The sequence below is a fragment of the Ambystoma mexicanum genome, chromosome 1q (assembly GCF_040938575.1).
Source record: "Ambystoma mexicanum isolate Mex_15411 chromosome 1q, UKY_AmexF1_1, whole genome shotgun sequence".
NCBI classification, from domain to species: domain Eukaryota; kingdom Metazoa; phylum Chordata; class Amphibia; order Caudata; family Ambystomatidae; genus Ambystoma; species Ambystoma mexicanum.
Window position 1 is genome coordinate 1,552,598,402 of NC_090922.1, and position 16,287 is coordinate 1,552,614,688.

Consider the following 16,287-nt stretch of genomic DNA (forward strand, 5'->3'; position numbering starts at 1 on the left):
CAGATTGCAGCAGCAAGTTCTCAACTGGCTGAGCTATCTTATTGGCTAACATCCTTCAGAGGTCGACTGCGGTAAACTGAGTATTGACTGAGGTATAATAATCATAGTGCCTAGATGTTGGACGAACCATGTTTGAAGCGTTACATAATGTTTAATAACTATCTGAATTATCACAGGGACATGTTTTGCTGAGTTTCTATTTCAATTACAAATGTTAACTTCCATTTGTTGGTATTTGAGCAGTGCTTGGACTTCCTGGAGAGTCGGGTTTTGGATGTTTTAATTGTAGTTTGGAAGATTTGAGAGGCTAGAACTGGTGTAATGATGCTCACCCTTGAGCAAAGACTTTGCTGCCACTGGCCATTTATAGTAATGTACCCCATTGACTGCAAAGTTGAATGGATGTAAACTAGACCGTGCATAGTCATCATTTTACACATGGGCCTCATTTCGGATTTGGTGGTAGCCGTGCCTGTAACACAGGACTAGTGTTGGTCTTACACAATTTTCATGAGTATTAAATTATGTTATTTATGTGATTTTGTAAATGAATAGTTCCCTTGTTTTGATAATGCTTTTTGTCTAATGGTTTTGTATGATGTATCTTTTATTGATTTTTTTATATCAGAAATAGACAAATTACTACTGCTATTACTCACCGTGTGCCTGTTAGATGTGATGCCTTTGATTGTGAACATGTTGAAACTAATAAAGTGCTTCACCTTTAATTTCTATAGGTGACTGATGCCCCAGAAATGCAACAACACTGACTGTTCAATTCTCTGGACTAATGAACTGCAAAGCTTCATTGATGCACCGTGGAGTTTCCTAACAAGGATACACATTTGCGGTCCAGTTGTCTTTTCAGATTATACAGGAACTTGGATTGAGAAGCCTATAGAATACATGCTGGGTTTCATCCATTCAACACATGTATTGTAGCATCCAGCAGCACAGTGCTACAATACATATCTAGCATTACAGACTAATGGTAGCAACAGTGTTTGATGTGCAGTAAGAAAAAGTGGAAAGTGTTATTTTACAAACATATCAAATTTAAAGGTTGTTTACATTATTGTTTTTAATACCTGCAAATTGTGAATTGAAAAATATTATCCATGCCCCAAATATTTTTAAAGCTTTAGTCACAAAAATATTATTCATCGCCAGAAGTGACCTACGCATGAGAAAGCTCACCTGAGGTCTGAATTTGGGAAATGCTTCAGTGGAAAGAGTCCTCTAATTAAGCCCCTTACAACATAAACTGGCGCGATACCCGACCAGTGAACAGAATGAGGAAAACAGTGATATCTACTAAAACGTATCTGTGCTCTGAATCTGGGAATAGCCTCTATGTGCATGACACACCGAACTGCTACCAGAGGACACATACAGGCGAGAAACCTCATGAGTGCACTGAATGTGGGAAACAGTTTGGTCGGAAAGAATCTCTTACTCGCCACCAGAGAACACATACAGGTGAGAAACCTCATGAGTGCACTGAATGTGGGAAACGGTTTGGTCGGAAAGAATATCTTACTCGACACCAAAGAACACATACAGGGGTGAAACCATATAAGTGCACTGAATGTGGGAAAAGGTTTGCTCATGAGCAAGGTCTTACTATCCACCAGAGAACCCATACAGGTGAGAAACCTTATCTGTGCACTCAGTGTGGGAAAGGGTTTGCTGATAAGCAAGCTCTTACTATCCACCAGGGAACACATACGGGTGAGAAACCTCATGAGTGCACTGAATGTGGGAAAGGGTTTGGTCGGAAAGAATCTCTTACTCGCCACCAGAGAACACATACAGGGGTGAAACCATATCAGTGCACTGAATGTGGTAAAGGGTTTGCTCGCAAGGAAAACCTTACTCTCCACAAGAGAACCCATACAGGTGAGAAACCTCATGACTGCACTGAATGTGGGAAAGGGTTTGCTCATGAGCATGCTCTTACTATCCATCAGAGAACACATACAGGTGAGAAACCTCATGAGTGCACTGAATGTGGGAAAGGGTTTGTTCAGAAGGGAAATCTTAATATCCACCAAAGAACACATACAGATGAGAAACCTCATGTGTGCACTGAATGTGGGAAAGGGTTTGCTCATAAGGGAAATCTTATTAGCCACCAGAGAACACATACACTTGAGAGACCTTATGAGTGCACTGAATGTGGGAAAAGGTTTGCTGATAAGCAAGCTCTTACTATCCACCAGAGAACCCATACAGGTGAGAAACCTTATCAGTGCACTGAATGTGGGAAACGGTTTGGTCAGAAAGAATCTCTTACTTGCCATCGGAGAACCCATACAGGTGAGAAACCTTATCAGTGCACTGAGTGTGATAAATGGTTTTCTGAGAAGGGAAAGCTTACTCTCCACAACAGAACACATACAGGGGAGAAGCCTCATGAGTGCACTGAATGTGGGGAAGGGTTTGCTCAGAAGGGTGTTCTTATTCTCCACCAGAGAACACATACAGGTGAGAAACCATATCCGTGCACAGAATGTGGGAAATGGTTTGCTAGGAAGGGACTGCTTACTCTCCACAACAGAACACATACAGGTGAGAAACCTCATGACTGTGCTGAATGTGGGAAAGGATTTGCTCAGAAGGGACATCTTATTTCCCACCAGAGAACCCATACAGGTGAGAAACCTTACCAGTGCACTGAATGTGGGAAAGGTTTTGCTCATAAGCTAGCTCTTACTATCCACCGGAGAACACATACAGGGGAGAAACCATATCGGTGCACTGAATGTCGAAAATGGTTTGCTCAGAAGGGTGCTCTTATAAGCCACCAGAGAACACATACAGGTGAGAAACCTCATGTGTGTACTGAATGTGGGAAATGGTTTGCTCATAAGCAAGCTCTTATAAACCACCAGAGAACACATACAGGCGAGAAACCATATCAGTGCACTGAATGTGGAAAAGCATTTGCTAAGAAGGGAAATCTTATTTCCCACCAGCGAACACATACAGGTGAGAAACCACATGAGTGCACTGAATGTGGAAAAGGATTTGCTAAGAAGGGACATCTTATTATCCACCAGAGAAGACATACAGGTGTGAAAACCTCATGCATGCACTGAATGTTGAAAATCTTCTTTTTGAAGGGATATTTTATTTCTGATCAATGGACACATACAGGTGAGATAAGGTATTGGTGCAAATAATGTAGAAAAAGCTTCAGTGGGAATCAGACAGAGCATGCACGGGAGGGTCAGTTTCAGTGTTGTGAATGTGAGGACATGCCTGTGGTGAAATTTCCGCTACAATTGAAGCTTAGTAGATGAGAAATCATGTTTTCAGCGGTAATGTTTGGCATGGCCATTGGTCAAAACTGCAGCAAATCCATCAACAAAGCTGTTTGCAGTTTTTTAAAGACCCACACATAATGGCTGATTATGATTTGTTGAAATGCATCCCATCTGTAATATTCTGAAGGGAAACTGTACCTTCTGTGTTAAGGTGCTCATCCTATGAATCACGTTGCCTACGGACCCTAGACTAATTAATGGGCAACACCATTTTCTAAAAGCCTCAAGACATGTTGGTTGAATCAATAACTATAGACCCTTGGATATAATTGGGTACTGTCCTCCGAATTCATTACCAAAAGGCTAATCATGTGTGTAGTTGCTGCTAAAGAACATACACAGAGGAGAAACTGCATCAGTGAATATGGGAAGCTTTTAGTATTCTCTTTGGACCTCTCATTTGCATTTGAAATCGACAATTAGTTCCTACTTAACATAAGCGATGCCTGCTTCAGAGACAGCGCCTGCTCCTTTTTGCAGTCCTTCCAGCCTAATGGAACATAAGGAGCTATGATGCCTAATTTGATATCAGAGTCCCTGATTAGCACAAGGTGGCCCTAGGGTTCCACCTTATCCCCTATCTTAGCATGTTATGTTCTGCCTCTGGCCAGGTTAATCTACCCCTACAGCTTTAGATTGTCCTGTCTCAGCACTCAGATCTCCTTATGATTATTTGGGAGATCAGCAAATGCTCCACTGAACTTTCAGAGCTGTCAATGTGATCTCACTGGCTAAATTAAACTCTGACACAACTGGTATATTCATTGTGGGGGTAAAACTTGGCATGCTTTGTTGCTCTAGCCAGCTCCCAGGGTGTCAACATTGACTGTGAGCTCCCAGGTGCTGTGGTTTGGCCAGCTACCAGGGTATCAACATTGACTGTGAGCTCTCAGGTGCCGCGGTTTGGCCAGCTACCAGGGTGTCAACATTGACTGTGAGCTCTCGGGTGCCGTGGTTTGGCCAGCTACCAGTGTGTTAACATTGACGGTGAGATCCCAGGTGCCGTGTTTAGCCAGCTACCAGGGTGTTAACATTGACTGTGAGCTCCCAGGTGCCGTGGTTTGGCCAGCTACCAGGGTGTCAACATTGACTGTGAGCTCCCAGGTGCCGTGGTTTGGCCAGCTACCAGGTGTCAACATTGACTGTGAGCTCCCAGGTGCCGTGGTTCGCAGCAGTTTATGTCCACATTAAGTTGTTGCAGAATAACCTCTGATGCCAGTTGCTGTAGCACTATTTTGTTGAGACTAGTCTATGTTGATGCCATTCTTGGCTGTCTGGCATATGTGACTAAACTGGTACAGAAAGTGCCAGTCTGTCATCTTTGAGTCATTCTGAAATGTGACCATATCACTCTGTTTCATTACAATCTAGACTGGCTTCCTGTCAGGTCTCGGGTTGGGTTTAAGGTGCTGTGTCTCGCTCCATGGGCCTTTTATGGCACGTGACCCACCTTTCTGCAGTCCATCTTTCCACCCGTATGTCCACTGTACCTTTATATCTAGCCCTCCAGGTGAGGATTTCATGTTTCAGAAGGTAGGCAGACGGTGCAGCCTTTTCTGTTTTTTGCTCCAAATAAAAGGAAGGTCTTAGGTCTGAGATTGCACTCATGTGACCATCACATACTTGCCGAAGACTCATCTATTCTTGTTTGCCTTTTTTTTTTTTTTTTTTTTGATGGACGCCTGCTGTTCAAACCAATACACCTCTGAGAGAACAGGTGCCATAGGATTTTATTTTCAAAATGAGGGTAGCGCATAATATCTGCCCCAGACCCGATGTGCCCTGACCACATTTACTCCGCAAGACCTTGCATTACTGCCTGATATGTAACGAAGCTGTAAAGTAACATGTAATGGACACATAGGTGCCGTCCTTCCTGCACTCATCCACCTAGCTCGGTGGATATGTTCAGTCAGTGATACCAGCCAGGCAGTGCCACTAGAAGGTGTTCTACAGGCATTACTGCCTAATCTGTAGCATGAAATTGCATATTTAATTTGACATTATTGCTAGGTGTAAAACAGTGTCAATTACACAGAGAACTGTTTTAGTTACAGTATTTTTATTTAAGTGAAAACAACTGCTCCACTGGGAGTGACTTACATTTTTACATCTCAACAAAGTAATTGGGCCTCATTACGACCTTGCGGGTCCGTTAACAACGGTGTCGGTAGGCTCTCTGGCACCGTTGTTACCGGATCGGCAGAGTACAAGTCTGCGAGCCGGATGGGTGGAACGGCACCCGCTCGCAGACTTTTACGGAAGCACCGGTACTGTTACACACGGTACCGGTGCTTCCGTCCTCCCCATTCCCATTGAGTCCTATGGGACTCGAATGTGAATTGGGAGTTACTTTTTCTGGCGTCTGTGACCGCAAGAGCTTTAATGCCCCAGTAAGTCCCCAAAGCCAGACACCAGAAAAAAACACAACGCGGCGGCAGCCGTACCTTTTGTTTCTGGCACAGCTACCACCAGGGTTATAATTTCAACTTCAAAACATAGTTGAGTAAAATATTTCAAATTTAAATATTCCATATCCAGAGTCAAAAATGGGGCGGAATTGCAGGCAAGTGTAGTCTCTAGTGGTCATGGTGTGTTTTACATGCACAGAGCTGCTGTTTCAATCTTTCTTCATTGCCTACGGCTGCATCGGGAAGAGGAAGAGGAGTGAACATGTTAAGGCCCACTTCCAGCGCAGACCGCACGCAGAAGTATGGACACGTGTGGTCTTTGGTGGTTTGGTGGCACTGAATCCTTATTGAGCGCAGCTCCTAGACTTCCTCGCACTACAGTTTCAAGACTTCACAGTATGTGTGCCGAGTGTGCTCTATCCTGCTGATATTGGCCGCTCTCGTTACTCCTTACCTATATTGAAGCACTGACCATGTGCTTTGTGACCATCAGAGATTCGTTCAATTGTTTTTCTTGCTCATGCCCACCCCTCTTTCTGCAGTTTACAATCTTAGTATCCACAACAGCATGGATGTTAAGGATTCTGGGCCCAGTTATCCGCAGAGGAGTACAGTCTGTGAATTGTTAACTGAGGGGGTCATTACAACCCTGGCGCTAAGGGGTTAACGGCGCTGTAAAAGGCTGCGGCACCGTTAACCCCTTAGCGCCTAATTACGAGGTCCCTTTGCGGGACCCTACCTGGACGGCTGGTCTGGACCAGCCATTAAAGTAGGGACCCGCAAAGGGACTTCGAGGTAATTATGGTACCGCAATGTTCAATGGGGAATTACCGCCGCGCCAACCTTGGAATGGGGCGGTAATTCCCCATTGAACATTGGCAGACTCGTTACAACACCGGCAGCAACCATGGTGCTAATAGCGCCATAGGTTACCGCCAGTGTTGTAATGAGGGCCTGAGTCTTTTGTGGGGAATGTTTCCACAGCCAGGAAGGAATAATTACAGATTTTTGACAAACAGTCGAGCCAGCTGCAGAGGATTGTGCAAGTATGGGAAACACAAGTATTGCTGTGCAAGTGCATGAGGAACGGGTAAGTACTATAATTTTGGAATCATCTTTTCTCCGTATGTGTCAAGATGTGTAGGCGGCACCAACTTTGAGTGGCCAATTGGGGTTGGATGAGCAGCAAAAATCTCCTTCATTGCAAACGCATGATAAAGATGTGCGTCATTTACACCTATTGGGACAGATGCCAAGCCAAACCTTCTGACGCCCAGCGAAACCTTCTGACGCCCAGCGAAACCTTCTGACGCCCAGCGAAACCTTCTGACGCCCAGCCAAACCTTCTGATGCCCAGCCAAACCTTCTGACGCCCAGCCAAACCTTCTGACGCCCAGCCAAACCTTCTGATGCCCAGCAAAACCTGATGCCCAGCGGAACCTTCTGATGCACAGTTAAACCATCTGATGCCCAGCGAAACCTTCTGATGCCCAGCAAAACCTTCTGATGCCTAAAAACATTCAGTGAAATGTTCTCCCCAATCCAGACTCGCTCGACCCATCTTCCATATCAGCGCTTCCCCTGGTCTTGGAATCTCTACTAAGGCTATACAAGAATATCAAAGGTATAGTTCTTCAGAACTCTAGCAGCTCTGCAGCGATAGACAAAAATGTAAGCAACTTGTAGTAGATGCATAGGTTGTCTGCTGTTAACATGGCATGCAGTGGAGGATTGGACCTTGACAAATCCGAGGACCTACCTGTTCTATAAGGAGGGGTGAATAGTCCTACTACGCTATTAGAGGGCCAATATAGGCTCAGCTGTTCACCGGACTTCTTTGCTACAAGCAACAAGGTATCTTTGGAGCCAGTGGAAGCTAAAATGGAACAAGGTCACACCACCGCCATTTGGTATAAGTAAAAGAAAAGGAAACGATCTAAGGGTCAAACACGGAAGAAAACTAAAAACGTACCTAATAAGAATAAAAACAAAAATAGATCTTGGAGCATTGCCACTCAAGGAAGAAATAATTGCTCTTAATACACAGCCTTTGGATATCGTGATTGATATTGATGCTGTAGTCAAACCATCTATTAACACCAGAACCGGTAATGAAAAGAGGGGGTAAACAGAAATGCTCGAATACGAGCCAAAACAACTACTACTTTTTTAATACCTCAGAATAACGACAACTCGGTTTTGGTATAAGAATATTTTGAGCATGCTGATAATACAGCCTCCTCTAGACGACAGACGACAACAAATTCCCCCACAATCATGAAAGCTCAGGTCTTTTATTCAAGTAGTTCCTAAGAATCTTGTGGCTGGTGTCGGCTCCCTAGCAGGCGGATTAGCTGCAGAGGATCGGATGAACCACTTCCTGGTATTAATTTCTGTTTCCCGACAATTGCATCAATTAAAAGGTATAGGCTCTAATTTAGGGCCGTAATACTTGAGATGGGGCTCTTCTGATGTCTGCCTGCTGAAACTCTGCAGGTGTTTGTTTTGTGTGGCAGTGCAACCCACCTGCGGAGACTTGCTTAGTGACAAGTGAGCCCCTGGAATGTCAGCCACTTGTTTGTTTTTATGTTCACCCACCTCTCCGGTTTTGTACTTGTTTTGCCCGCCCCCTCACTGCGTGCTGAGAGTTGGGTCACGGCACCTAATGTAGAGGCTATCGATTTTCAACCATTTATTCTCTTTAGTTTGCCAATTTATTACCCAGTTTCTTCTTAGTGGGTACCCAAGGGCCTAGAGTGGGCTGTTGTGATTAAACTCTGTACCAAGTTCTGCCACTAAGATGGTGATGGCTGTCAGTGCTTGCAGGAAGAGACATCTCCGAGAGATGAAAATAAGTACGTCCGAGGACGAATATCAAGATGTAAAACTTAAGACCCTTTAAAGTGGGGAAATCCTGACCACTCAGCATCTGGCATTACAACTGTGTATTATTTGGGGCCCATGTCTCCACAGCCCGGCATTGATAAGGGGGAGACAGCTGCGAGTTTGCCTGGAGATATATCGGGGCCAAATGGTGAGGAATCAAGTGAGATGGAACAGAGCAGTTCTACTCCATGGCAGCAAGTAAGGGATGCTTTGGTGCTGAGTGTACACATTTTTATGACTTCGGCTTCTGGGTGGACCTAGCGGTCACATTTGCAATGCGGTTGCGTCCTGTTATGGTGGCCAATTCATGTCAAGCTGATGCACCTCTGGATATGGAGCTTTTGATACATTTCAAGTGGCTGAGGTTTAAGGTCTGAGGAGAAAGCTAATCAGACTGAGCCGTACTCTGCTAATATGCAGGAGTTGTTGAAATTCAAAATGTGATCCAATCCCACCCTAACATTATGGTTTCACCTTCATCTGGAGTGACCGTAAGGCAAGCTTAAGTTAGGATTCCAATATCTGATGTCGAACTGGGACCAAGTACTTCCCGGGATGACCGCCAAACCTAAATCCATTCCATTTAAGGTCTCAGGTCTGAGTAAATAACAGCTGCCATATATTTCAGATAAGACTCTTTACAGAATTGGTAATGGATCAAAGAAACCTTATTATCACTAATGTTACCTTGCCATCAAGGCCAGAACCTATGGTCGCCCTCAGCAATAAGGTACTGGCCTAGCTGCAACAAAGAACTGGACCAGCGATTGTTAGAAGCTCTGACCTAAAGGCTCTGTGGAGGATGATATGCGATGGATGGTGTACTCAAGCTAATAGTGATTGAGTAATTAATTGTTGGTTGTGGTCGTACGAACCTTCCCAACTTTTTAGCTAACAGACATTTTTTATGAACACGTTATCTGAACTAAAACTCATTGTAGATCATGGATAGTGTTTACCCTTGTCCAGAACTGGGTTTTCACTCTTAGTCAATCTGTTCTTGCCATATAATGTTGTATGTGTTGTTTGTATTGTCCAGTTTTTTTGTGCGCGCTGAAGCCTATGGGCGTGTCGCGCTTTATAAGAAATAAAACAAAACAAAAGGCACTGGCAGAGACACCTTTTCTGACGTGTTGATCCTTTAACTTGGTCAATCCTACAACCTGGTTTGCGAGACCGATAGACGCTATGGATGAAAGAATTGTGGGTCTTGAGAATATTGTCCAAGTAAATGGTGTGTTACAACTAGACGGGGCAATACTGTTGCATATATTTGCTAATATTCCTGCCTTGTGACTTCTCCACACGGGTGATATTGATCTGGTTCTTATTCCAGATAGTGGTACTGACAAACTTATTGTGTATTTGTATTCATATATTGTCGCAAGACTTGTCTGGGAACCGCTGGACACATTTAGGTCAATTGGATTTGACCTTATTGAATTAAATCCCCGGGTGAGATTAATACATTTTTAGCCCTTTGTTATAATAAGAACTTGGCTCAGCTGCAACAACATCCCCCATAAACCATCAAAAGGATCTCTCTACTAGCACTCGCTCAGTGATCAACACATGGGTTCAAGATAATTCCTCCCCCATAAACCATCAAAAGGATCTCTCTACTAGCACTCGGTCAGTGATCAACACATGGGTTCAAGACAATTCGATTGACTCTATTCAGGACAAGTCATGACTGGCGGCGCATATACATGCAAATTCCAAATCGAAAGGCCTTTTTTATTTCCACTTTTTTGCTATTTTGACCTATGATTTTTAGCTTGGATCTCATGTGGATTTAGATATTTCTTGTATACAGTGGAAAACATATCTCCACTATTCTCTGAGCAACACATTATAATGTTACAGGAGGCAATATTGACAGAATTTTTCAAACTCAAGGGTTATAAAACCTATTCCAAGTTGGCCGTTTGAGGTTTCCTAGGTCGTCCATTGGGGGGCTTGCTATAGCCTTTGACTTACATCGCAAGGTACACTCTTTTGACATCTGTACGGCTAATAATGGTATGTTGGCTGTGGACTTATTTGTAACTGCCCCTCCTTTCCAACTATTGTATATAAATGTTTACTGGAATCCTAAATATATGAACAGTAAAGAGTTCCAGTGAGCAACATGTGATACCATTTCGGAATGGTTGGGTAAAGGATATGCAGATATTTTCATTAGAGGTGATTTAAATTCTGAATGTGCCGAAGGCTTAATGCCCTTTAGTTATTCTCTGAGCCGGAGGGGTGGACTGTGTTTGCTGGAGGCAAGATGGGATTCATGGGACCATTATATGGAGGACTGGGGCCGAAAGATTTGCTTAACCTTATTAGGTGACCAATCAAATGGTAAGACATGGGAGAGAGGCCAAAGGTCATCTGTATGTAACATTGAACTTGAAACCTATGTGCTCTCCCATTAAGATAACTACTGAATCTTAACCCTTTCAGTATGTGTCCCGTTTGTTACTCAAGAATCAATCTATGCATTAGTCATGGTATCCCCCGGCTAAGGGGGGGTCTTTCAGTTAAATGGAATGAGGGTAAATGCTCTAAGTTTACTGCAATGTTTAAACGTTTGACGTTTCTGATACTGAATGTTTTCTGTTTCATGTTACAATCAGACTATTCTCTCTTGTCTGGGAAAAGCCCCCTGGTTGTCTCTAGGACACACACTCACCAGTATAATGCATGTATTGCTGAGCCTAAAGCAGCTAAACAGAGGTCTTTGTGAGAGCCAACGATAACGGACCATAGTCTTCTTAAGATTAAAAGACAGACGGAACAGCAGAAATAGAAGAATGACATTGGCCCTCATTACGACCCTGGCGGAAAGGGGTTTACGCCGGCGTAAACCATGGCGCCCCTTTCCGCCAGAGTACGAGTTCCCGTAGCGCCATGGTGATTTTTACGCCTGCTTTTTGCAGGCGGGAAAATCCATGGCGCTACGGGACTTGTTGTTAATTACGCCACCGTAATTTACGGTGGCGTAATTAACGCCTTCCCCACTCCCATTATACCTTATGGGGCAAAAATGGGAATAGGGAAGGGTAAATGGGGATTGGGGATTTACCGCCCCGCCAAGGTCGGAATGGGGCGGTAAGTCCGCCAACCACCATGGCGGAGTTGGCAGCTTAGCGCCATGGACCATGGTGCAAAATGCACCATGGTTCTCCGCCAGGGTCGTAATGAGGGCCTTTGTCTTTTAAATACCAAGGGCCTCATTAGGACCCAGGCGGTAAGGGGTTTACGGCGGCGTAAACAGCGCCGACCCTTACCGCCTGATTCCGAGGTCCCTTAGCGCCATGGAGGATTTAACACCTGCTTTTAGCAGGTGTTAAAATCCATGGCGCTAAGGGACCTTGTTGTTAATTACGCCACCGTAATTTACGGTGGCGTAATTAACGCCTTCCCCACTCCCATTATGCCCTATGGGGCAAAAATGGGAATGGGGAAGGGTAAATGGGGATTGGGACTTACCGCCCCGCCAACCTCGGAATGGGGCGGTAAGTCCACCAACCACCATGGCGTAAACGTAGTTTACGCCATGGTGGTAAAGGTACGACCCAGGCAGTAACTTACCGCCTGGGTCGTAATGAGGCCCCAAGTATACAATAGAGATAACTAGATTGTTCTGGAGTCATCGGTTATTGCACCCAAGAAGGTTAATTGTCTGACCTTTGACACCAGCCTTGGGCCATTAGAATGTGTGGTGTTGTATCCATACTTGGGCCTGGATATGAGTGCCAATAGATTCTACACTCATATAAAAGAGGCCAAGACTATAAAGGCACGCCGCTTGACCCTTTTGGTAGAAAGATTTGCAAATCATACAGCGGGATATTCCTTAGAAAGGATAATTACCCTATACACCCAGTGTTTCTGTCCCACGGTCCTATATGGCCTGGATGCCTTGGCCATGGGTGAATATAAATGGCTGGATAGCATTGAGGGATACCTAATTTTGTGACCTTCGACCTCTGTCGAGTATCTTAGATTGGAGCTGGGGTTGATCTCCCTGAAGGGACAATTGATGGTTAGACAAGGGTTGCTTCATTTAAAAATGTCCACTCATCCCAAATGTTTAATGGAACCAGCCGTGAGTATAGTGGACAGGAATTGGATAGACTGATCACTGGGTTGTACGAGGCATAGTAGGTTCACCCAGTCGTCCTCTTCCCCAACTGCTCCTATATATTGGCCCTCATTACAACTCAGGCGTTAAGGGTTAACGCCACCATTAACCCTTAACGCCTGATTCCCACCTTAACACCTGCTTTTTGCAGGCGTTAAGTTCCATGGTGCTAAGGCACCTTGGTGCCTGCTTTCAAGTCTTTCACCATTGATGGGAACACCATCCCTATTGCCAAGGACACGAAAACCTTAGGGATTTACATCGACTCAACCCTATCCTTGACTAGACAGTCCAACGCAGTCTCATCTGCAGCAGCGTATACTTGCAAGCTCATCACCGCCTGTCGCCCGTTCCTAACCACTGCCAACTGCGTAACCTTGGCCAGGACCCTCGTACTATCCAAGGTCGACTACTGTAATGCCCTCTACCTAGGTACTAATCTCCGCAACTTAAACAAGCTACAAATTGTCCAAAACAATGCGATCAGAGCGGCCCTTAACATTCCTAGGCGCCAGCATATATCCGACACCAGGCGCAACCTGCACTGGCTCTCTATCCCACATCGCATCTCCTTGAAGTCCCTGGCTCTCACACACAAATGCCTCCACAACCAAGCCCCTCGTTACCTGGCAAACAGATTCTCTTTCCACAATTCCACCAGACCTCGCAGAGCGGCCCAAGCTAACTGCCTTGTCATCCCGCGTTTTAATCTCCAAAGATCAGGTGGAACCAGCTTCCCCATCCTGGCAGCCAAACTTTGGAACTCACTCCCCAATGACCTTAGAGCAGAACATTCCTTCCTGAAATTCAAACACCTTACCAAAGCTTGGCTATCCTCCCAAGACAGCTAATACCAGCTTACTGCCCTACTTGCACTTTGACCTACTTTGCATCCATTATTAACTATCCTGTATATCACTGCCTTATCTATATGCGCTTGAATGGTTACTTTGTAAATTTTGTAAAACTTCTTGTAATACTCCTGTAATACTCTGTCACATGCCTTGTCTTGCCTTCATCTTGTTGTAACTAAGTTAAGCGCCCGGTTGCCCCTGGGCCTGGTGCGCTATAGAAATAAATAAAATACTAAATACTAAATACTAAATTAGCGCCTTCCCAACTCCCATTATGCCCTATGGGGCAAAAATGGGAATGGGGAAGGGAAAATGGGAAATGGGGATTTACCGCCCCACTCACCTTGTAATGGGGCGGTAAATCCGCCATCAACCATGGTGTAAACGTAGTTTACACCATGGTGGTAAAGTTGGTGCACTTAGCACCTCAGTTGTAATGAGGGCCATCGGGCCTCATTACAACTCAGGCGTTAAGGGTTAACGCCACCGTTAACCCTTAACGCCTGATTCTGATTTTAACGCCTGCTTTTAGCAGGCGTTAAAATCCATGGCGCTAACCTGCCATGGTGCTAATTACGCCGCCGTAATTTACGGCGGTGTAATTAGCGCCTTCCCCACTCCCATTATGCCCTATGGGGCAAAAATGGGAATGGGGAAGGGAAAATGGGAAATGGGGATTTACCGCCCCACTCACCTTGGAATGGGGCGGTAAATCCGCCATTCACCATGGTGTAAACGGAGTTTACACCATGGTGGTAAAGTTGGTGCACTTAGCACCAAGGTTGTAATGAGGCCCATTGGCCCTCATTACGACCCTGGCGGAAAGGGGTTTATGCCGGCGTAAACCATGGCGCCCCTTTCCGCCTGAGTACGAGTTCCCTTAGCGCCATGGTGATTTTAACGCCTGCTTTTAGCAGGCGTTAAAATCCATGGCGCTAAGGGACCTTGTTGTTAATTACGCCACCGTAATTTACCGTGGCGTAATTAACGCCTTCCCCACTCTCATTATACCCTATGGGGCAAAAATGGGAATGGGGAAGGGTAAATGGGGATTGGGGACTTACCGCCCCGCCAAGGTCGGAATGGGGCGGTAAGTCCGCCAACCACCATGGCGGAGTTGGCAGTTTAGCGCCATGGACCATGGTGCAAATAGCACCATGGTTCTCCGCCAAGGTCGTAATGAGGGCCATTGTGTTTTAATGTATTTTCCACCCTTCCTCCCTCCCTTGCCCTGTGGGCGCTTTGTAACAGTATTTTCTTATAGTATAAGCGCCTAACAAGCAAACAATAAATAAATAAATAAATAAATAAATAATGGTTGGTTCCCTGACTTCAAACGTGGTACTAGGTTTCCCATAATACAACAGTTATTTAAAAATAATTTGAAGAAATGTGACTGGACCAATAATTACACACATTTATCAATGTTGCGCACCTATAAGTATGTCTCAAATGTCATTCATCGTTTTATCCAAACCCAAAGATACTTGAGATTGTGCCCCAGTCCTGTGGTCCGGTATTTCTTATTGAGACTACGGACAAACCAAAACTTAAGATCCCAGTACAGCATAGGATCTGTTGAATATGTAAATCCCCTGGCGTATTAGAAACAGCAAAACATGTATTTACTGAGTGCAGACTTTTGGGATCGGCATATATGACCATATTGGGGAGCTTTGTGCATAATTCTGCTTCTTGGACTCCCATCGCTCCTTAACTACTATGTCCTAACCTTCATATAAGTTACCATACAACTGCTCACATATGATGTAACCTAATGCAACGTGCAACGACTGTAACCGAATGCAACATGTAATACTGTAACTGCCACTCCTACGTAACCAGCGCCCAGATGCCCCGGGTTAGGTGCGCTTAACAAAAGGCAAAAAAACAAATAAATAAGGCAGGATGATTTTGGGAATTTTTGCCTTAACACAGAGTGAAGAGTGCACATGACTGTGTACCAGTTGTGGTGTGTCATTGTAAAAACTGTATCTAATACCAATGGAGAGCGTCTTGTGTAATGCATTCTTTATATTATTTTATTGTATAAAATATGTATGATCGAATTACCTTACATGAAATTGTCTGCCCTATGTTGGGACTATTAACCAAGCTGTATATTACAGTTTTTAATTGTTTTTAGCTATTTAATGATCAATGTATTGAGATTTTAGAATGACTATTAACCCTTACCTGAAATAGTAGCGGGTCAGAGGTGTAGACGGTTGGTGAATGTAAGTAGTTAATATAATGAGTGGTTGTATAATGTGGTTTAGAAGTTCTATCTTATTTGAATTTTCTTGTATTCTAATCTATTTGTATTTTAACCTGTACGACATTGTAATTTCGGTCTTTTAGCTTGTACTATTTTGCCTGGTTTTGTAAAAGTTCTTTGAACTAAACGCAAATAAATAAATAAATTGAAAAATGCTTACTCTTCTAAATTTTGGGAGATAACTAACTCCACTAGTACGACACCTAGCCCTGAGTTATCTTGTTGTATTAGCGAGGGGCCTTGGGTTGATTTCTAGACACATTTTTAGGCTAACTCCCTTGCTGAACCCACTTTTATTTTCCCATATTTAACCTATATGGAAGCTGCAGATTCTTACTGGTCACAGGAAGACTTGTTATTAGCAGTTTCCCAATCTAAACCCTCTAGGGCT

General features: G+C 44.3%; 1 protein-coding gene across 1 annotated transcript in view; it reads left to right on the forward strand.

The window, feature by feature from the left end:
- Positions 1–16,051, forward strand: part of LOC138552196 (zinc finger protein 268-like) — a 135,382-nt gene extending 119,331 nt beyond the window's left edge. The window contains exon 3 of the mRNA XM_069642520.1: positions 738–16,051. Within this exon, the coding sequence (XP_069498621.1) occupies positions 1,293–3,101 (1,809 nt within the window). The 5' untranslated portion in view covers positions 738–1,292 and the 3' untranslated portion in view covers positions 3,102–16,051. The remainder of the gene's footprint in view (positions 1–737) is intronic.
- Positions 16,052–16,287: the final 236 nt, after the last annotated feature.